General features: G+C 43.5%; 1 protein-coding gene across 1 annotated transcript in view; it reads right to left on the reverse strand.

Moving 5' to 3' along the window:
• Positions 1–1385: 1385 nt before the first annotated feature.
• LOC133461376 (putative uncharacterized protein DDB_G0294196) overlaps positions 1386–22724 on the reverse strand; it is a 48105-nt gene continuing 26766 nt past the window's right edge. Inside the window, exon 2 of the mRNA XM_061742264.1 lies at positions 1386–1417. Within this exon, the coding sequence (XP_061598248.1) occupies positions 1386–1417 (32 nt within the window). The remainder of the gene's footprint in view (positions 1418–22724) is intronic.

Raw genomic sequence — 22724 nt, forward strand, 5'->3', positions numbered from 1 at the left:
GTGTACTCTAAAATGTAAATAAAACAGAAGGTGCTGACTACCAAACCACTTTATCTTTGACTATGACGAGTACCAAAGAACAAATGCTGAAGCTTGCTGAAATCAAACTTTAATTTACCTAGTCAGTATGTCTTTTCAAAACTGTGGGTCAAAGGCATGTACATCTGAAATAAAAATCCGTCTTCACCATGACAGCTTCCCTGCAGGTGTAAACAACAACTCTTCACAGAAATAGTTTAATATTTCTGAAATTTTGCAATGTATTCTTTTTGAGTGATTAATCATTATATACTAGATGACTGTGAAGACATCTGACTGTGACCTGGATGTCTGATTGACATTATAAGGAACAGATTAGTCACTTATTATTTTACTTTCCAAGATTTCTTTCTCTTTCCGCTCTTAGGGAGGTGTAAAACTGTCTATCAGTGCAGTTAAACTATACATTGTTTTTACCTTTTAAATTCAACAACCTGATTCTGGTTGAGGAGGCATTCTTCGTCTATTCCTTCTTACTGACGTTTATAAAACTTCCTTCTCTCTCTCTTCACTTGCCTTGTTCTTTCTTATTCTCCCTGCGTTTTCTCTATTGCCTTACGCTCTCCGTTTTCCCAGCGCTAGGCCGCATCTTTCTAATACTGAACATACTCATACCCATATTTCTTTCTCCATGTTTCAACTCCCTTGCTTTCTTCAATTATCTTGTCACCAAGTTTGGTTAAACTTGTGGGAATTTAATTTTCCGTCATAACCAAACTTTTCCACCCATATCTGTAGGTATTTCAACCTGTTTGGGGTCTGTCTTTTCTATACATTTCCAGTCGTTTGACTTCAATTTACTCTCGAAGTTTTTACTTGACCCGTTTCTCACATCTTTTAACATGGGAATATTTCCATTGAAATATTACCCCTTTCATTCATTCATTCACACCCCTCTTTTTGTGCACTTATTCCCTTATTCTTTGCCAGGGGAGTCCATCCTCCCACGGAATTTAACTATTTCTCTGAGTAGAGGACTCCGTCCGTCCCACACGGAATTTAACTGGTCTTACAACTTTTAACGGCAATTAAAAACTACTTCTCTTAAGTAGAGGACCCGTATATCCTTCCTCAGGCCTTTAACATACTTCAGACGTCTTTATCAATTCAGGTCTCTTCAACTCTTATTACTATAGTACTATAATAAGACTGACTTACCCTGTGATGTGTCTATCTCTCCTGCTTTCGGATGTCGTCAATCCTCGGGTCCCAGCGGTCAACCGAAGTTGGTCCCGTCAAAAGGGTCTGTGCCTTGGCCAAGGTCTTTGTCCACCGCGTTCGCGTCAAACCGCTGGAACCGTCAGATATGTTGACATCCGGCTCGAAGGACCAAGTAAATGTTAGGTTTAGGCACGTAACATTTGTATCATCAAACTCTCTGGAGACAAAGAAAGACACAAACACCATTAGAATTTACTTGCAAGGAGAGCAGTCGAGATTTGTAAGATCTCCAACATACTCTAATTTGTCTCTGCTGCTTCCTTGCTTTTATTCACTCTGGGTGTACCCTAGTTTACAGAGCTGACTACGCCCCTAAAGGGAGGGGAAAAAGGAGTGGTCGCAGTCAGCGGATTCAGGTATTGAGTCAGGCATTGATTCGTTCTTGTTCTCATTTGTTTAGCAACAAGAAGTTTCCTCTTCTCCGCAGATATCTGCTTTATGCTGATATCCGGAAACTTCTTGTGCAGCACTTATAATTACTTAAACACAGCATTGTTTTATCAGTGCGTCACAGGCGTAAGCAAATCATCATACGTTCTGTTAATAGCAAGCATGATAACTTATTACTTATTTACAATAGTTCCAACAGTTTTTAAAGTAGGGGTTTTAAATGTTAACGGTGCAAGAGACACAAGAAAGAGAGCAGCAATATATGAAACAGCCAGGATAAAGAAAACTGATGTCCTCTTTTTACAAGAAACTCATGGTGATTTTGGAAACGAGACAGATTGGAGGAGGGAGTGGGATGGGGAGGCCATCTTAAGCCACAACACTTCTCTAAGTGGAGGAGTGGGTTTCCTCCTCTCCAGGGGCCTCATTTATCAATTGTTCATAGAAAAGGTTCTAAATTCTGTCGTAGGAATGAAATTTAAAATGTGTGTAAGTACAAAAAAATCTGGATTTATCAAACGTGCGGACACTAGTCGTACGCACATCAGTGATGATAAATCCCACCTGTTCTTAACTGCCGTGCTCGTGCATGGTTACCGTCATTTGCATACAGAAACGCCTCCAATTGACCATATATGGAGCAACAACAGTTCCCGCTTGGAGGTTTTCAAACTTTATTGAACAAAATTCTGTAGAGTTTACAACAAAAGGCAAATGAAACGAAACAATCCATTATCTACAGATATTCAACATTTGGGGGGGTTGAGAGCAAAAAAAAAAAAAAGATACATTTACTGACAAGCTATGGGAAGTGTATTAATAAAAATTAAGAAACAAAGACATTGTTTCATATAAGCTTTTGGCAATATCGTTTTTTTCACGGATCAATTTTAGAGACGCTAAGTAGTTTACATTCATTTTTTCAGATGTACAATGGAGGGGTTTTCTTCTGTTATTCCATTTGCATTTACGTATGTGATATTTAGCTTGTAAAATAATTATGTTGACCATGTTTGATATATTTCTTGGAAGATTATCCATAAATTAAGATTTGGTTGGAGTCAAAAGCTCCTGCTTGGAGGTGCAAACACCAACCGAGCTGTTCTGCAGAATAAATGAGTCGTGCGTTACTCCAGGCCACCGGGCAAAGACGGGCAACAGAGACATAGTTGCAACGCAGATTATTTGTGCATTGATTGAATGAAATCCTTTCATGTCCACGTAACTGAATTCATTATGTGATGGTGCTTTTATGGCGATGTGGGTGTAATCTATAGCTCCAATTATGTTTGGGAATTCGGCGATGGCATGAAATCCTCGTTTAATTTCGATTTGGTGATGTGTGTATGGAAACTGGATGTAAATTAGGGCCAGAGAAATTATTGCATCCAACACTGCCGGCATGATTTTGCTTAGTGTCGGCTGCGAAATGCCGCTTATGTCAAAATGTTCCGGTGGCAAAAAATCCCAGGGTGGACAGGAGCTGGATGTGACTGGGATGGCTTGCGTTTTGTCTCTCGCTCCATTATAGGTTGTAAATCACGGCATAGATCGATCAGAATGTTTTTGGGGAAGCGCTACCTGCTGAGAAGCCGCTCCGCGCTCTCACAGATCAACAGATCAGCGCGCTCTTTGTAAACGCGCTCCCTCGGAGCGCACGATCTCTAAATCCTCCTCCAGTGCAAGATAAGCCATGGTACTTCTATTTTCTTTTCAGCTCGTCCTGCCAAAGCTGTCTTTTATAGCTTGTCACACCAATTATTCAAAATGTCTGAATTACTAATGGAGAATTTTTATTAATTAGAGGAAACGGGGAACATGTGCACATGTTCCCCGTTCAGTCACAGTGTTCAGCGATCTCAAACTTCACATGTGAAGTTTGAGATCGCTGAACACTGCGATCTCGTTCAGCGATCTCAAACTTCACATGTGAAGTTTGAGATGGCTGAACACTGTGACTCTTTTAATGGGTTCTATTTGTAGTTTCACTGTTCTACCACTAGGTTTTGTGTGTACGCATGGTTGGAGCTGTGCTTATTATTACACGTGTTTCTGCGCACAGGTACATGTTGATAAATTCCATACTTTGCCTGGGAATGCTCGTACGCACGCTTTACGCACAGATCTGTGCGTACGAACGGTTGATAAATGAGGCGCCATGACTTTTAATCCCAACTCACTGGAGGTCCAGCAGCTCATTGAGGGGAGGCTGTTGTTACTAAAGGCTCAGTTCGACCATTGTAAAGCCCTTTTTACTAATGTGTATGCTCCAGCAACCGGTACAGAGAGGAAGCAGTTTTTACAACGCATAAATGGTGTTTTAGACCAGTGGTTCCCAACCTTTTTTCCTTGGAGCCCCCCCTACCTGTGTCTAACACCTGCTGCCCCCCCCCCCCCAAAAAGAGTCTTGGATTACAGTATTCCATTAGGTGTGTTATGATTTTTTATTTATTTAAAATGTGCAAGTATCATTTTTACAACTGCATATCCTCAAAGCAGACAAAGTTTCGCGCCCCCCCCAGAGATCTCTGGCGCCCCCCCAGGGGGGGCCCGGACCCCAGGTTGGGAGACACTGGTCTAGAGCAGGGGTGGCCAACCAGTCAGAGGCTAAGAGCCACAATTGGTTACTATGTTACTGCAAAGAGCCACATCGTCCACATGCACACATCAACTGCTCCATGATCCCTCACTCCCTGTTCTCTCTGAGACATAAAAATACCAGTATAAAACTGCAATCTGATTGGTTGTTAACTGCATAATGAGCATATACCACAACTTCTATTCTAAAGCCTTATCACAGCAGATTATTCTGCGTCAGGGAAGCAACAATGTATCCATGACAACAACCAACTGTTACATATTTTTTGACGGTTACAGCAGGTAGCAAAAAGTCCGGGGAGGACTAACGATGGATGAATGGATTGGAGTTCCTGTCTCCGAAAAAAAAGACGAGCAAAAGACGACATGCGGAGCTACATCTGGAGAGGTTGACCAACTGGAGAAGGAGAGAAGTGAGGCCAATACAGGTAAACAGACCAGGTGGGCAGTGAGGTGCTCTGAAGACTGGTGCAAGGATAAAAGTGCGGCCGTGCACTTTCAGACAGTGTCTAAAAAACAATTCAAGGAGATGGGACTATTTTTTTTCCACAGCTTTGAATTTCAAAGCTGTGGAAAAAAAATAGTCCCATCTCTCCTGACGTTAGTTCTGCATGTGGTCTTTTCCTCAGCTTTTTTTTTTTTTTTAGGAGAAATTCTGTTCAATGCACTCTACCATATCTGTTGAGTCCTGCGCGTGAGACCGATGTAGCTGCTCAGTCCATAGAGTTCACCTTTGAAGTTTCTGACAGCCATAAAACTCTCTTAAATAGTCATTGAATTGTTTTTTACACCAAAAAAAATAAAAAAATGTGCATCTCGACCCTGCGACGATGCGCATTACTTTGAGAAAAAAAATAATTGTTTTTTAGACACTGTCTGAAAGTGCACGGCCGCACTTTTATCCTTGCACCAGTCTTCAGAGCACCTCACTACCTGGTCTGTTTACCTGTATTGGCCTCACTTCTCTCCTTCTCCAGTTGGTCAACCTCCCCAGATGTAGCTCCGCATGATGTCTTTTGCTCGTCTGTTTTTTCAGAGACAGGAACTTTTCAATCCATTCATCCATCAATAGCCCTCCCAGGACATCAAAGTTTAACGTCAACATGCCTAATTAATTGTTAACGAAAATAAAAAATAAACTTTAACACCAGCTACTTTTTGCTACCTGCTGTAACTGTCAAAAATCTGTACCAGTTGGTTGTTGTCATGGAAACATTGTTGCTTCCCTGACGCAGAATGATCAGCTGTGATAAAGCTTTAGAACAGAAGCCGTGGTATATGCTCATTATGCAGTTAACAACCAATCAGATTGCAGTATTTCACCTTTCCGTTTTATAATATACCATAATAAATTAATTAAATTGTAGTATTTGACAAAAATTGAGTCCCACAGAACTAAGACCACAGGCCAGTCATTTTCAACAACAAACACTGTGTGCACCACCTGTCAGGAAGCGTGGAAGAGTAGGACACAGATGCAGGAGGCAGAAGTTCCACAAATACTGATTTATTTACTTAAACAGAACCAAAAACGCTGCTTAGCAGGATGCAAAAAACCCAAACATGAACATGACAAGATCCAAAACAAAAACCAAACTGTGACACTCACAAACAAACTCTCTGTTCAATGTTCGGTTCATGTCTACAGAAAAAAAATATAACTATTTACAATGGTATTTTCTCTTACTGTTCATGTTGCTTAGTGGGACTTTTGGCATTCCTTGCCCTCAACAATCATTTTCAAGTCTGGTTTATAGTCAGTTGTTGCTGCTTGAAGCAGTTCCTTCACATGTGTGTCTGTCAGAACAGAGCGATGCTTTGATTTCACATGTTTCAGGGTAGAAAAAACAGACTCGCAGACGTATGTTGACCCAAACATTGATAGTATTCTAAGCGCAGCCAGTTTGACATTTGGGTATTTTTCCATTGGTACATTTTTCCAGAAATGAATGGCCCCCTCTCTCAACGCAGGTTTCCGTTGATCCTCTTCACACAGTTCGATTATCTCCAACTCAGCCGCAGCCTCATCTGTGACCAGTGGGGTTTTCAAACAGTCCGTCTCCTCAATAAACGGGTCCACGAGGAACGTGATCTGTGGCCTTTTCTGTTGAAGATCACGGAACCGGATCACTAAGCTTTCATGCAGGTTTTCAACCAGTGTTGCATATCTGGCTGATTGCTTATTCAGGACAGCGCTGGTGACTTGCCCACTGGTTTTTAGCAGAGTGGGAAAATGCGTGAAATCTGTCTTCTGCGTCTTGAACAGCTTCAATTTGTTGGCAAATGCAAACACACTTTGCACCAGGTCCGGCAGTATTTTTGACTTACCCTGCAGGGTCAGGTTCAGTCTGTCCAAGTGACACAGCATGTCCCCCAAAAACGCCAGATCCATGATCCGCTGAGAGCTCGGGATAGTGCCTGTCCTTCTCTTCCATAAACAGTTTCACGGTATCCATAAGCTCAAAGAAGCGAGAAAGCACCTTGCCTTTTGACAGCCACCTCACAGTACAGTGGAGCGGCAGATCACCTGGAAGCCCTTGGTCCAGCTCAGCAAGGAGATTCTTGAATTGTCTGTGATTAAGCGCGTGTGTGCGGATGTAGTTGACGATTTCAATCACAGGCTTCATGACATTGTCTAAATTCAGTGATTTAGACACCAGTTGCTCCATGTGGACGATGCAGTGGAAATTCCAAAACTCTGGAAATGTTTCGTCAGCTTTGCACAGCCCCACAAGCCCGTTCACGGATCCGATCATAGCTGGCGCTCCATCTGTGGCTATTGCAGTTAATTTTGGTATTGGCAGATTTGCCTTCACAAATGCATCCATCGTTGTTTCTTTCATATCTATGCCACGGGTTCTTTCTTTTAATGGCACAATATCAAGGAGTTCTTCTTTGATCACACAGTTTTTTGACACAGATCGCACAAATATTGCCAGCTGAGGCTTGTCTTGTACAGTACGTCACAACACTCATCCAAGGCGACACTAAAATACTCGCAAGCTTGAAGGTCGGAGTGCAGCTGTGATTCGATAGCCATGTTAATGTCAGATATTCTGTGTTCAACCGTGTGCCGGGACAGTTGGATGTCTGATACCATTCGTTTTAGTTTGTCGTTTTCAGGAGACAAGATTTCAATACTCACTTTCACTGAGGCATGTTTTGACAAACTCCCCTTCATTGTATGCCTTTTTTGCCCGTACGATGTTCCAAGCAAGCGTATGATGCAAGCGTTACGTTCTTTGAGTGCTTCGTAAATTTTTGGAACAACTGTGTCTGCTTTTCATTTTGACCTTTCAAAGTGACCAACTTGTGCTTGCGAAGTTCAGTACCCTTTGGAAATTCCTGGTCGATGTTAGCATGGAATGAACTGAAGTGCCGCTGAAGATTTGAAGCCTTGAAATGCGCTAATTATGCCTGACATATAAGGCAAAATGTGTGTTATAAAAGAAGATTAAAAGACAGAACCCGTGGCATAGAGATATGAAAGAAACCATGATGGATGCATTTGTGAAAGCAAATCTGCCAGTACTGAAATTAACTACAATAGCCACAGACGGGCCGAAAGCTACAAGCGTATAGCTCAACGGGCGCAGGTTGGCCACCCCAAGTCTAGAGTTTGGTTCTAGGTTTTGTCATTCCCACAATTGTGGTGACGAATTTATAAGAGCCACTTGAAGCTTTTATGGCAGAAAATGCAGCTGAAGGGCTTTTCTCCAGCGTGAGTCCGGATGTGACTTTTCATGCACTCCATGTTCCTGAAACTTATTCCACACATAGGACAGATATATAGCGCCGCTCAACCTTGTTGCCTGACGCAGGGTCCACAGAGCAGTTTGAATCCGTCCAAGCTTCTCCCATTCACCATCACTGACATCAGTGTCTGAGGAGTTTGAGGTTGGATGTTGATGTGGTGGTAGACCTTGTTCTGGTTCCTTCACTGAGCCCATGTTCTCTACAGCCTTGTTGTAAAGAAGCTGTGAGGCCTGAGGTGTTTCATCGGCTTCTTCAACCTTTACAGGAACTTGACAGAATGTGAAATTGACTATTTCCTTTTCCTCTTGTTCCTGTTTAACATGTAAAGGCTCTGCTGTCTCCTGCTTCACCTTGTTCTGTACTTCCGTTTGAAGCGCTGTGTGTCGGCTCAGATCTCCTTTGTGTATAGTGGACGCCAGTGTCTTCTGCTCTTGCCAACATTTTCTGAGTTCAGTTTGAACCTTGTTGTCAGGACAGCTAGGTGGTTTAGTGTAACTATTACAAGTTGTAATGGCACTTAATGAGACACAGTTATGGCTTCTGATTTGTGACAGCCACCTGAACCTTTTGTTACAGTTGTCACACGAAAAAGGTCTCATTCCAGTGTGAATGAGATTGTGATATCTTAAACTATTTCTTGACGCAAATTCCTTATAACATACTAGGCACTCAATTTTAGACTTTCTTCCTTCCTTCCTTCTGTCTCTCTTTGATTTGTGAATTTTCAAATGGTAAGACAGACCTATTAATTGAGCAAACTTTTCACCACACATGGAGCAAGTGTAATGCGTTTCTCCTAAATCACTCTCTGCATTTGCAGTGAGTTTTTCATCCTTTGACATGTTCTGTCCGCCTTGTCCAAGAGAGTATGAAAGCTTTTCAACAGCAAGTGTTAAATCATCATCTGAATCCAATCCTTCACAGTCACATCCATTATCTTCTTCTTGCATCTCTTTGCTGAGTGTCTCCTCTGGAATCATACTGGAGCTCCTCCCCAGATGCTTATTAGAAACCTCTTCTTTATTAGGAAACAGCTGCTGGATGTCTGCAGGAAACAATATACAACAAACGCAAAAATAGGTTAATATTTCACACATTTTTTTTCAATATTTAATTTGAACTTTGTTTTACATGCATGCATGCATACATAATATAACTTATTCAGACTCAGCTAAGCCTATCGACAGTATATCACAATAGAAAGAAATGCTTGATGTAAATTCTCCTAGGATGGTACAAAAAAAAGATTTATGATTATTGGGGTTTTTTCACAAACCAATGGGTCACGTGAGTTTTTTTTTTTTTACAGTCTACATTAACAATGAGGTAGTAAAAGAAGAAATGATCTCAACACATCACTGTTTCAAACTGATATCACCGCTACCAACTTGTGCTTGCGAAGTTCAGTACCCTTTGGAAATTCCTGGTCGATGTGAGCATGGAATGAACTGAAGTGCCGCTGAAGATTTGAAGCGTTGAAATGCGCTAATGATGCCTGACATATAAGGCAGAATGGCTTGCCATTACGTTCAATAAAAAAAAAAAAAAACTCTCCCACGCCCCTTCTGTTGTTCAGTACTGGTCCAATCTTTTCAATGGACTGAACTGGATCCATATATGGAACCTCATATACAAATGTTTAGTTACAAATAAAGTGAGAGAAATATCTTACAAACTAATTTATAGACATTACCCTGCCAAACATTATTTTTCAAAATTTATGAAAGATTTATGTGTGAACTGTTCTCTGAGTCTGAACCTGAAACTAAGGGTGCTTTCAGATCTGTGGCTCGTTTGTTTTGTTCCAATTCAGGGGCTAAATCGATACAGTTGTTTCGTTTTTCCTGTAGTGGTTCAAAGCTGATAACAAAACACAGAAAGAACTATATGTCACACATTTGATAAATATATTATTCCTCGCGAGGTTGCTGAGCTCGCGAGGTTGCTGAGTTCTCGCGAGATGTGGTAGGAGCACGAGGTGCACAGAGACAGCAGCAGCATTCAATGTCGAGCTGAAAAATATACTTTTGGTTATCAAACAAATAGTAATTGTACAGTAAGCGAAAATTTATTCAACAGAGAGGTTACATAGGTATAAAGAATCTGGATCAGAAAGAAACCATAGCCCTAACCCTAACCCTAACCCTGCAGGAGTATAAGAAAATTACAATCGAATTGTCATGGGGAAAAACGACGCAGCTACCCCGAACGCCTCATCCATCGACGCCCGGCTAAGTGGCTTTGAGAACCGTCTGTCCCTCCTGGAGGTCTTGCACAGGGAGATACAAGCGCTCCAGACCTCCCTGGAATACAGCCAACAGCAGGTGGAATCGCTCGCGGCTGAAAACCGGGATTTAAAGGAGTCGGTAAAAACTCTGACGGACGGGATGAGCCAGCTTAAAAGGGAGAATAAGACCATGAAAGAGGCAAATTTAGACCTTCAATCAAGAAGCATGCGGGACAATTTAGTATTCTCTGGGATCCCCGAAAAACCTGATGAAGATCCGGAAGAAACTGTTCATGATTTCATCCACCTGAAGCTTCCGAAAGACATGGCGAATTCCATCACGTTTCACCGCGTCCATCGCCTTGGAGGAAGAAGATCAGAAGCCCAGAGACCCAGGCCCATTGTGGCCAAGTTTGAACATTTTAAGCAGAAGGAGCAGGTTCGGGGGCGTGGACCACAGCTACGCGGATTGCCGTTCTCCGTGAACGACCAGTTCCCCCGGGAGATCCTGGACCGTCGCTCTTCCCGGTCCGGAGGAGGCTCATTTCGGAGGGATCTCGGGCTGTCATCACCGTGGACCGGCTTTACGTGAACGGAGAATTGTACCGGAACCCCAACATCACGCCGTGGCTCTTCTGAGAGATGAGTACAAATTTGCCTTTTTTTCCTTTCTCTTTCTCTCTCACTAAATGGTGATTAGATTAGATATAGCTGTGTAAACATTTGGTAATTAGATTAGAGATAGCTTCATAAACACTTGGTGATAAGATCAGATAAAGTTTCATAAACATTTTCGGCACATATTAAGGTATTTATAATTTTTGATCTGCTAGTCTCAATGAGTTACAGTCACACATTGGTGATCGTTTCTTTTTTTTCTTTTCTCTTCCCCCTCTTCTCTATCTTTTTTTCAGTTTTCTTTTTTCTTTTAATTATGATTAGAATTATTTCCCTCCCCCTCACCCCACCTCAATTGTCACACTCCTTTTTTCCTCTTTCCCTCCATGTCTCACTCTGCTGCACTTTCCGGTATGTTAATTGGTACAAACATACATTTAGATTAACATGGCACACACACATCCAACTTCTGCAACATTACCATTTACATATAATGTTATTCTCAGTGATTGGATTATGGATAAATTAAAGTTCGTCACCTGGAACGTAAACGGAGCCGGGAACACATCAAAGAGATTAAAACTTCTTAATCAGATTCAAACTCTGCAAGAAGACATTGTTTTACTACAAGAAACACATTTAGTTAAAGCTTCAGCAGATACATTGGCCACGCCACAATATCCGCATGTTTTCTCAGCCTGTTACAACTCCAGACAAAGAGGGGTAGCCATTCTTATTCATAAAAGAATACATTTCACTGTAAAGGACACACACATTGACTCAGAGGGTAGATATTTAATTTTAGTCTTGCAAATTCAAAGCTTGAATCTATGTATTTCTAATGTATATGGTCCAAATGTTGATGACTTTTCGTTTTTTCACTCTTTTTTCACCTCACTTTCTGCTCACCTAGACAACACAGTCATCATCGGAGGAGACCTCAACATGGTTCTGGACCCTGGAGTGGACAGGCTCAGTAATGCAGGCGGACACAGGAGTTGGCAGTCAGCAAGTATTGTTAAGCAATACATGAATGATCTGGGTCTTTGCGATACATGGCACTCTTTACACCCAACCCTTAGGAACTACACTTTTTTCTCAGCCGTTCATCACTCATATTCTAGGTTAGATTATTTTCTAGTCAGTAGCTCTCTGATGAGAGATATCTCAGAATCACAAATACACCCAATCATTATTAGCGATCACGCACCTGTTTCTTTCACTCTGGGGAAGAGGGGGAGCGCATCATCCTCCAAAGTTTGGAGATTTAATACATAGATTTAATAAGCTCATTGCTTAAACTTTTTTAAGAAAGAATGGGATATTTTTTTGCAAAATAACGACCAGCCGGAAATATCAGCGAGCGTTCTATGGGAAGCAGGGAAAGCAGTAATGCGAGGCAAAATAATTTCCTTTTCCTCAAATAAGAAAAAAAAAAGACAACTTAAAAACAAAAGAATTAGAAGGTGAAATAAAGACGCTAGAGGAGGCCTTCCAGACCTCTGCAGATGAACGTATCCTTAACAAAATAAGGAAAACTAAAATAGAATTAAATAAAATAATTGACGCAAAAACGCAGTTTCTAGTACAAAGGCTTCGCCTGGAAAACTTTGCACATGCTAACAGATCGGGAAAATATTTAGCCAATCAATTAAAAATAAACAAAGAAAAAACAACCATAACATCTATTAAGGACCAGTCAGGGGAAGTTACACATGATCCCTGTTTAATAAATTCAGTCTTTAGAGACTTTTACTATAAATTATACTCGTCACAAATTGAACCATCGGATCAATCCATTAAAGAGTTTCTTGGAGAAATTAACCTGCCAAAGTTACATCAGGAACAGGTTACGAATTTAGACTCACCGCTCTCAATAGGAGAACTCCATGAAGCTCTTCAACATATGCCCAAAAATAAAGCTCCGGGCCCAGATGGTTTCCCAGCTGAATTTTATAAGGAATTCTGGAGCATATTAGCACCAACATTTTATAAAATGATTCTAAATATTAGGGAGAATAAAAGCTTACCCTTAAATATGAACTCTGCTAATATTAGTCTTTTATTAAAACCGGACAAAGATCCCTTGCTCCCATCGAGCTACCGTCCAATTTCATTGATAAATGTAGACCTTAAAATAATTAGCAAGGCCCTTACTGAACGTCTGAAAAGAGTCACCCCTTCTATTATACATCCGGATCAAACAGGCTTCATTAAAGGTAGACATTCGTCTACTAATATTCGCAGATTATTAAATATTATAGACTATTCCAGTATCAATAAACAGGAAACTACTATTATATCCTTAGATGCGGAAAAAGCATTTGATAAGGTAAACTGAAAGTTTCTATTGGCAACCTTACATAAATTTGGATTTGGTGAATCTTTCATTGACTGGATAAAAATATTATACAGCTCTCCCAAGGCACGTGTAAGGACAAATGATCAAATCTCTACAAGTTGTAACTTGCAAAGAGGCACTAGACAGGGTTGCCCTCTATCTCCCTCATTATTTGCAATATTTATCGAACCTTTAGCAGCAGCTATTAGACAAAATCAAAATATTAAAAAGGTATACAATACAAAATAGTAGAGCACAAAATAAGTCTTTATGCGGATGAAGTACTCCTCTTCCTCCAGAACTCACGATCTTCACTATCACAGACAATCGCACTTATAGAGGGATTTTCATCTCTGTCTGATTATTCTATTAATTGGTCTAAATCCACTGTTTTGTGTGTTAACTGCAATTTTAGGAATATAACCAATACTCAATTACAATCAGGGAACATTAGATATTTAGGCATAAACATCTCCCCTAGGCTGTCAGAGTTAATAAAATTAAATTATGTTCAGCTGATAAAGAAAATAGAAGATGATCTTTCTAGATGGAGCTCTCTCCCCATTTCACTCATGGGTAGAATAGCCACCATTAAAATGATGGTTTTACCAAAAGTAAATTATTTTTTCTCAATGATATCATGCAAACCCCCTCTTTCATGGTTTAAATCGTTGGACTCAGGTGTTTCAAAATTTCTGTGGAAAAATAAAACTCCACGTATTAGTTTAAAGACATTGCAAAAATCTAAAGAATATGGAGGTTTAGAGCTACCTAATTTTCAGTATTACTTCCTTGTTAATAAATTACAGTATATTGTAAAATGGTCAAAAGATCATCCTTTAGATAGTCAATGGCTTGACTCAGAGCAAGTATTTTGCAACGAACTAGAAATCTCAGAGTTACCATTCATTAGTCAAAGTATCAAACGTCATCAATGTTTCAAAAGCATTAATATTAGCACAACTTTATCAGCTTGGTGGGAATTTCTTAAAGTAGCTAAAATTTCACTTTTTCCATGTGACCGTACACCCATATGGAACAACCCAGACATCGTGAAAAATGATAAAAAGATGGTTAATTTCGTTCAATGGAGAGATCAAGGAATACGGTATTTACAGCACGTAATTGTAGGAGGACAGTTTGTACCTTTCAATACACTTATTGTTCAATACGGACTTAGCAGGAATACATTTTTAGAGTATCAACAACTTAAGGCCATAATAAATAAAACAAAATTAGCCAATTAGATTTACAACTTCCCGCTAAGATAATAGATTTATTGAATCTAAGCACTTTAAAGTTGTTATCAAAACTCTACAGGTTAATATCTAAACTGGACGATTCAGTCTCTCTCCCGATTTCCAAGTGGGAGGCGGATCTCTCTCTTAATACCGACCAGTTTTCTTGGTCAAATATGCTTAAATACGTTTACTATGACTAAAAACCCAAACTTACAACTTATACAGTACAAAGTTCTTCATAGAATACATTATACTGGACAAAGGATGTTCCAGATGGGCTTTGTCACCTCTAATATCTGTTCACAGTGCACAGAGAACACTCCTGATAATTATATGCATGCTTTATGGCTCTGCACACCGGTACAGAGGTTCTGGAAGGAGATTTGTGAGGATTTATCCACATGGATCAACTACAGAATCCCAGTGTGCCCCACGGTATGTATATTAGGTCACCTGGGAGACATTGAAATAGAACCTAATTGGACACAACGGGTCCTCACTGCCTTATGTATCGCAAAGAAAACCATTCTAGTAAATTGGAAACAAAAATCCAGTTTATGTATCAACCATTTTAGGAATCTTTTATCAGACCATATTAGTAGTGAGATAATGTCTGCCTCCACTGAACAACATTCGGCTGAATTGCACTCTCTGTGGTCCCCGATTATTGGCTTCGTTACCTAGTGGGGGCGGGGGGGTGGTGATCTCGTAGCCCTTGGGGTTGGGGGTCGGCTTGGGGGGTCTGGGGCGCCGGCCTCTGGTGGCCCCTGGGGGGCGGTGGGGGGGGCCGTGGGGGGGGTTACCTCATGGCGGTGGGGGGGGTGGCTGGGGGGGCTCGGGCGGGGGGCTGTGGCTTGGGCGTCTCCGGGTCTCCCGGGTGGGGGCTGGGCCGTGGACGTGGGGGTCCCACTCGGAGGGCCCGGCCCTGCCTGGGTGGGGGGTGGCTGTCTGCGCTGGGGGGACATTGCTGCCTTGGTCCTCCGTCGCTGGGCGGGGGCCGAGTGCCCCTGCGGATGTGGGGACTCCGTGACCCTTGGGGTGTCCGCCGGGGTGGCCTCGGGGGGGGGATGGGTCCAGGTCCGGGGATCGGGCCTCCCCTGACCAGGGGGTGCACGGGCGGGCGCAGCGGCGGGGCGGCACCGTTCCCAGGTGTCTATGTCTTATGTTGTCAGTATGAATGGGAGGATGTTGGACCATTTCCCCCTCCGTCTGGGGGCTCCGGCGGCGCCGGGGGCGCCCGTGGAGGTACGGTGGGGCCCTGGCCCGGCTCGGAGGGCCGGCCCCCGTCTACTGGATGGCCGGTGGGGGGGCGCGGGTGTCTTATCAGAGCCGGCTTTGCTGGTCCTGCCTCCTGGCTTCGGCCTCCGCTCCCCCTCCTTCCCCTCCTACACGATTCATACGCACATAGGCGAAGGGCGGGGGGCCCGGGTCGTGGGGGGCATTGTCCCGCGTGGCCCGGCACTCCCCGCCTCACGGTTTTAACAGCAAAATAGACACTGCACATTCAACACTTAATAAAGACATTTGACAAGGACACGTAGTTCGGGAGGGGGGGGGGGGTCGGTGTCAAATCGATACTTGGCCCTCCCCCTCCCTGTTTTGATGGCATTAATCACATGCACTCAACACCAGGGGCGGGAGGGGGTCCCACATCACCCGCGTTCCCTCACCGGCCTGGGATAGGTGGGTCGGGATACCCGGGCCCGGCGGGGCTCGCCGTGCGGCCTGGGGTGCCTTCTGGCGGTGCTGGACCCCCCCGGGGAGGGGGAAACGGTGCGTGATTGTGTGTCTGTGTCTGTGAGAATGCGGTATGGAAGGGTCCTGCCATGGAGGATTTGGGCCTCCATTGGCAGGACATCAAAACTTAATAATTTATCAATATTATATTATACAAAGATGGTTATTATTATTATTATTATTAGTATTATTATTATGTATAGTATATTATATTATTATTAGTATAGATATCGGATAGTTGAATGGATGAATGAATGGGATGCCTGGGTCTGGGGCCCTCCGTTGTCGGGCCTGCACGGGTGTCGCCCTGTTGGGGGGTTCCCTCTCTCCGGGCCCGTCTCCGGTCCCCCCCGCTGCCTCTGCGTTGGGGCGCCCCTCTGGTCTTGGAGGGCCACTTTCGTGGGGGGCGGGTGCGCCTGCCTGCTTCGGCGGCCGGGGCGGCTCTGTCTCTCCGGGCAGGCTGGCCCCCTGCCGGGTGGGGGTTGTTGGCCTGAAGGGTGAGGGCCTCCTGGCCGCGTGTCCGGCCCGGACCGGGTGGCCGGGGATTGCCTGGGTCGCGGTCCGCCGCCGCGGGATCCCTGGCTGCTTCTTCCCGCGCCGTGGGGGCCCCCGCCCGCGGACCCCCTCGGCCGCCGCCGGGGGGGGGCCTCGCAGGCGGTGGGTTGCCTCCCTCCTGCTTCTCCCCTCTGTGGGGTTGCCGGTGGCCTGGGTTCCGGGCTCTTCCGTGTCGGCCTCTGGTCTCGCGGGTGGCGGGGTTGCTCCCCCCCTCCCCCACTATAGATACACTTCAGGTAGAGATTTGTTTGGTTTATTACACACACACACACACACACACACACACACACACATACACATACACATACGCACGCACGCACGCACGCACGCACGCACGCACGCACGCACGCACGCACGCACGCACGCACGCACGCACGCACGCACGCACGCACGCACGCACACACGCACACACGCACACACAGGCTTGTTCACCTGCATGCTGGCTCTCTAGTTTTTGGGGTTAGGTAGCGGTAGCGGTAGCTTAGCTCAGACTGCGATCAGATCTCAAGATTTAGGTCGATTGCTGTTGTTGTTTTGGTTGGCTCCGTGCCGGTTTCGTGTTTTGTTTGTGGTTTTTTGTTGCAGATTTCCAGTGCCTGACGTGTGTTTCCGTGGGTTCCTGCTTCCTGGATTGGCAGTGGATGTCGTCACCCCCCCCCCCCCAACAAAAAAAAAAAAAAAAAAAAATCACTGGGTTTGTATGTGTATATTTATGTATGTGTACGCATATATATGCATATATATTCATTATAGTAAAAATGCACTTATATATGCTTTTGGTTTCTACCGTCATGGTATCAATCATTAATACGTGTGCAGACAAGGGAGAAAAAAAAAAAAAAAAAAGAAGATAAATATATTAGAGAAATGTCACACAAAGCTAAATTAAGTCAGTGACTGCGTTTCCATGCATCAATAACCCTTTTAAAACCAGAATATTGGCAATAACCCGAATTTGCATGGCCATGTAAACACCAATAACCCCTTTGAATAACCCGAATTTGCTCATATTCTGGTTTTTAAAAACCTGAATATGAGCCCTGGGTTACTCCTTTTAAAACCTGAATATTTGGTCATGTAAACGCAAAACGGAATATCCCCATCAAACGGAACATGAATTTGTTTTCTGCACATGCTCTGTTCACAAGGAATCCTGGGGCCGGATTCACCAATATCTTCTTAAGAAAATCTTAAGAAATGTCTTAAGATCTAAAATTAAGAAGTTCGTAAGAAAGTTCTTAAGTGCAATTCCTCAATATTTTCTTAAGAACCATCATTTCTTACGAATTTCTTATTTTTCTACTTAAGAACTTCTTAAAATATGGCTGTATCCACTCAATCAAATCAGTAGCCGCTCCAGCAGACCGTTCAGCAGTAGCAGCCAAGTATCCCAGAATGCATTTCGCACCAAGACGACAGCGGAAGCCGAGAGCTAAAAGCAGGCTAAAAGCTGTTTTAATTTCCGCTGTAGCGCTGTTAATAGAGTTGTCCCGATCCGATCACGTGATCGGAAATCGGGGCCGATCACGTGATTGCAGACTCGATCCGGACTCGGACGTTATGAGCCGATCAGGAATCGGATATATATATATCAATTCAATTCAATTCAATTCAATTTTATTTATATAGCGTCTAATACAACAGAGTTGTCTCTAGACGCTTTACAGAGACCCATACCCAGAACATGACCCCCGAGCAGTTATTACATAAACAATGGCAGGTAAAAACTCCCCTAGTGGGAGAAAAACCTTAAGCCAAACAGTGGCAAGGAAAAACTCCCCTTTAGGAGGGAAGAAACCTTGAGCAGGACCAGGCTCATCAGGGGGGACCCTCCTGCCGAGGGCCAGACTGGTGGGTCAGGGACGGCAACAGCACAGCAGGCAGGTGGAAGCAGCAACGGGATGACCGGGGGTGGGGACCGCAGGCCAGCACACAGCTCCCGAAGCTCCGGCCCAATCAGCAAGTCCCAGGTTGGGGTGCAGGGTCAGGAAAAGACTTGTGCTCCGTAATGCAAGCTACAAGCCACCCACGGCCACCTGCAGGACAAAAGAGAGAAAAGGGAGGAGAAGGGGGGGCCAGCAACGGGATGACCAGGGGTGGGGACCGCAGGCCAGCACGCAGCTCCCGAAGCTCCGGCCCAATCATCAAGTCCCAGGTTGGGGTGCAGGGTCGGGGAAAGGTTGAGAAGGGGCAGGGCCAGGGAGAGGAGTCTTGAGGGACGAACATTCTCCCCCGCCCAAAAGGGGCCGTTACCCTGCCCCCCTCACTCCCACACTGCAGGTTCCGGTGTCCGGCAAAGGATGCTGCAACATGGACAAAAGAGAGAAAAGGGAGGAGAAGGGGGGGCCAGCACAAGAAACCACAGGAGCGACTCTGACACACTAAAGTTTACACTACCTAGAGATTTACCAACACCAGCTAGAGGTTTACTAAACACTAACTATAGGCTTTACTAAACAGAAATGTTTTAAGTTTAGTTTTAAAGGTGGAGGTGGTGTCAGCCCCCTTAACCCAGATTGGAAGTTGGTTCCATAGTAGTGGCGCCTGATAGCAGAACGCCCGCCCTCCAAATCTACATTTAGATACTCTAGGAACTACGAGTAAACCTGCACTCTGAGAACGGAGAGCTCTGACAGGAACATAAGGCACTATCAGGTCTTGCAAATAATGCGGAGCTAAGCCGTTTTGGGCTTTATACGCAAGTAATAAAATTTTAAATTGGATTCTGAATTTTACGGGTAACCAATGGAGCGACGCTAACACTGGAGAGACGTGGTCTCTCCTGCTAATTCCTGTCAGTACTCGTGCTGCTGCATTTTGGATCAGCTGGAGCCTATTCAGCAAATTACTTGGACATCCTGCTAACAACACATTACAGTAATCTAGTCTAGAAGATACAAACGCATGAACTAGTTTTTCTGCATCACTCTGTGAGAGGATTTTCCTAATCTTTGCAATATTACGGAGATGGAAAAAGGCTATTTTACAAACCTGATTGACATATGGTTTAAACGACAAATCCTGATCGAAAATAACACCAAGATTTCTCACAGTTGCACTGGAAGCCATCGCAACACCATCTAATCCCTTCCTAAGATGCTCTGGACCAAGAATGATAACCTCTGTTTTATCTGAATTTAGAAGCAGGAAATTTCTGGACATCCAGTCCTTGATGTCCTTGATGATGATATATCAGGGTTTCGGTTGTCCGGTAAAATATGCCGAAGTCCGGTATTTTATAATCTCTCCGGTCAAAATGTCCGGTGAAAATACTCACTGGCGCCGACATCCACGTGTGCGGTAATTTATGGTTCCGCGTCGCACCGACGCAGAGTCTACAGCGTAGGGTTCGCGGCGACGCGCACCCTACGCCCGACCCTACGGCGTAGGCTCTGCGTTGGTGTGACGCAGAACCATAATTCCGGCTTAAAAGTAAACAACATGCGCCCAAGTACCCGTGCATGACAGGCAGACACACACGGGGAGAAGAGACAATTTCTTTAATTTTTATTTTTTTTAAAAACTTTATCCTTATGAACGCAATTGTTATATACGGTAGTCCAACTTTCCTTATTTTAATCAGAACACTTTTTTTTTTCCTCTTCGGCGTGGAGTAGTGGGCTTGGAGCGGCAGCCATCGGTTAGTTTTTTCTTTTTAGATCCGAGGCTTTGCGTAGATGGTGGCTTCCGCAACTTTCAGGTGCTTTTTCTGCGCAAGCAAGCTTTATAGATGAGGCCCCAGGACTGAAGCATAATACATCCATGGACTGAAGCGGAGCTGCGGCGCCGACATTATGGTTCCGCGTCGCGGAAGGCTCTGCGTTGGTGTGACGCGGGACCATAAATCAACGCACACGTGGAGTAGTGGGCTCGGAGCGGCGGCCATACACCGCATGCGCGCAGCAGAGCACGCCTGTTTGTTTTGAAGCTGAAGCAGCCCTATGCTTAAAAAAAAAAAAGAAAAAAAGAAAAAGAAAAGAATTTTTTTATATACTGACTTAAGAATGTTCAAGCTGCCTACCTCCTATGTGCTCAGTTTACAGTACACATGTTAAAATATAATAAAAGGGTCATCCTGCATAATTTTCTTTTCTCTTCTTCATTTTTTATTGTTTTATAAAAGCATCGGATCGGGACTCGGTATCGGCAAGTCCTCAAAATCAAAGGACTCGGACTCGGACTCGGGGGCAAAAAAACCTGATCGGGACATCCCTAGCTGTTAATATGCCACTTTATTAAGTTTTAATATTTTTTTTTTTTTTTTTAACACTTTATTTATAGAAATTTTCAGATTACATTACATAAAATAAGAGAAAAATAGACAATAACCATTACATAAACAATAATACAGAATACAATAAAAGACCAACAGTGACGCAGACCTGTAAAATTAAAATAAATAATAAAAAAAAATAAAAAAAATAAAAATAAAAATAAAATAAGGGGGCAAAGGTCACATTGGTACCATCTGTTACACTGTAAAGCTGACTATCTTACCAGGGAGGTGTATAAACAAGGTAAGCGGGTAAAGAGAGCATCAGTGGTCTTTCATATGCTCTAGCACAGGACTCCATATCTTGGAGAACTTCAGGGGATTACCAGAGAGTTCGTATCTCAGTCTTTCAACATGCAGAATGCTTATGAGTTCCCTCTGCCAAGTCTCAAACTTGGGAGCTAAATCGGACTTCCACAGTTTCAGGATACATCTCTTAGCAATCATCATACCATGAGTCAAAGCAGTACGTATGTTCCAGTCCAGGTTTTTCAGAGTATTGGAGTGTCCTAACAAGGCAGTTACAGGGTCAGGTGTTACAATTATGTTGAAGGCAGAGGAAAACCATTGGAAAATGAGAGACCAAAAGTTGTGCAATTTCGGGCAGGTCCAGAAAAGATGTGCAAGAGAACCTTCTGCTGCATTACATCTATTACACAGTGGAGAGAGATTAGGGAACATTTTGTTCAATCTGGTTTTAGAGTAATGTAATCTATGGACTATCTTGTACTGAATCAGTTGGAGCCTAGCATTAATCGAGCAAGATTTAATGTTAGTTAATACTTCCTCCCATCCTCGATCTCGGTACCAAGTTCACCTTCCCAGGCTTGTTTTATTTTGAGAGTAGACGAGTCCAGAGTACTTGAGAAGTAACCAACCAACTCTGAAATCAGGTGTTTTGCTTCGGGGGGGCCTAGGAGAGATTTGAACAGTGCATTTTTTTCAGGTGGTAATTCAGACGACTTAGTAGCCTGTTGAACATAGTGTCTCAGTTGTAAATACCTGAAAAAATTAGTTTTTGAAAGAGAAAACTTGGACTGCAGTTGTTCAAAAGAGCCAAAGTGTCCACCAACGTAAAGGTCTTTCAAACTAACAATACCCTTACAGCTCCACTCTCTAAAGGCTGTGTCTGTAAGAGACGGTAAAAAGTCATGGTTCTGCCAGATTGGAGCATTTACAGAGGTGTCTGGAAAAACACAACATTTTCTAATGTGATTCCAGATCTTCTGAGCATTTAACAGAACAAAATGGTCTTTCCTGTAGACTGCGGAGGACCTTGGGGAAGAAAAGAGGAGAGCAGGGAGAGAAGTCTTGCTAGTCAGGCTTTTTTCAATGGCTAACCAAGGAGGTGGGATGAACCCGTCCCCTCTCTCAAAGCCATACTGCCAGTACACCATAACTCTGACATTGGCTGCCCAGTAGTAATGCAGAAAACACGGCAGACCCAGGCCCCCACAATCCCTTGATTTTTGAAGGTGGATTTTTGAAATCCTATGTGCCTTGTACCCCCAAACAAACGGCATGATGATGGAGTCGAGAAGCTTAAAAAAAGATTTGGGAATAAAAACAGGGACGTTCTGAAATAAATACAAAAATCTCGGCAGCGAGACCATCTTGATAGCGTTTACACGTCCAATCATTGATAAAGGCAGCGTTCTCCATTTTTCTATGTTCTCCTTAAGTTTGTCCAATTTTTCTGTGAAATTCAGTTTGAAAAGGGCGCTTGGT

Source organism: Cololabis saira, chromosome 15 (assembly GCF_033807715.1).
Source record: "Cololabis saira isolate AMF1-May2022 chromosome 15, fColSai1.1, whole genome shotgun sequence".
Taxonomy (NCBI): Eukaryota; Metazoa; Chordata; class Actinopteri; order Beloniformes; family Belonidae; genus Cololabis; species Cololabis saira.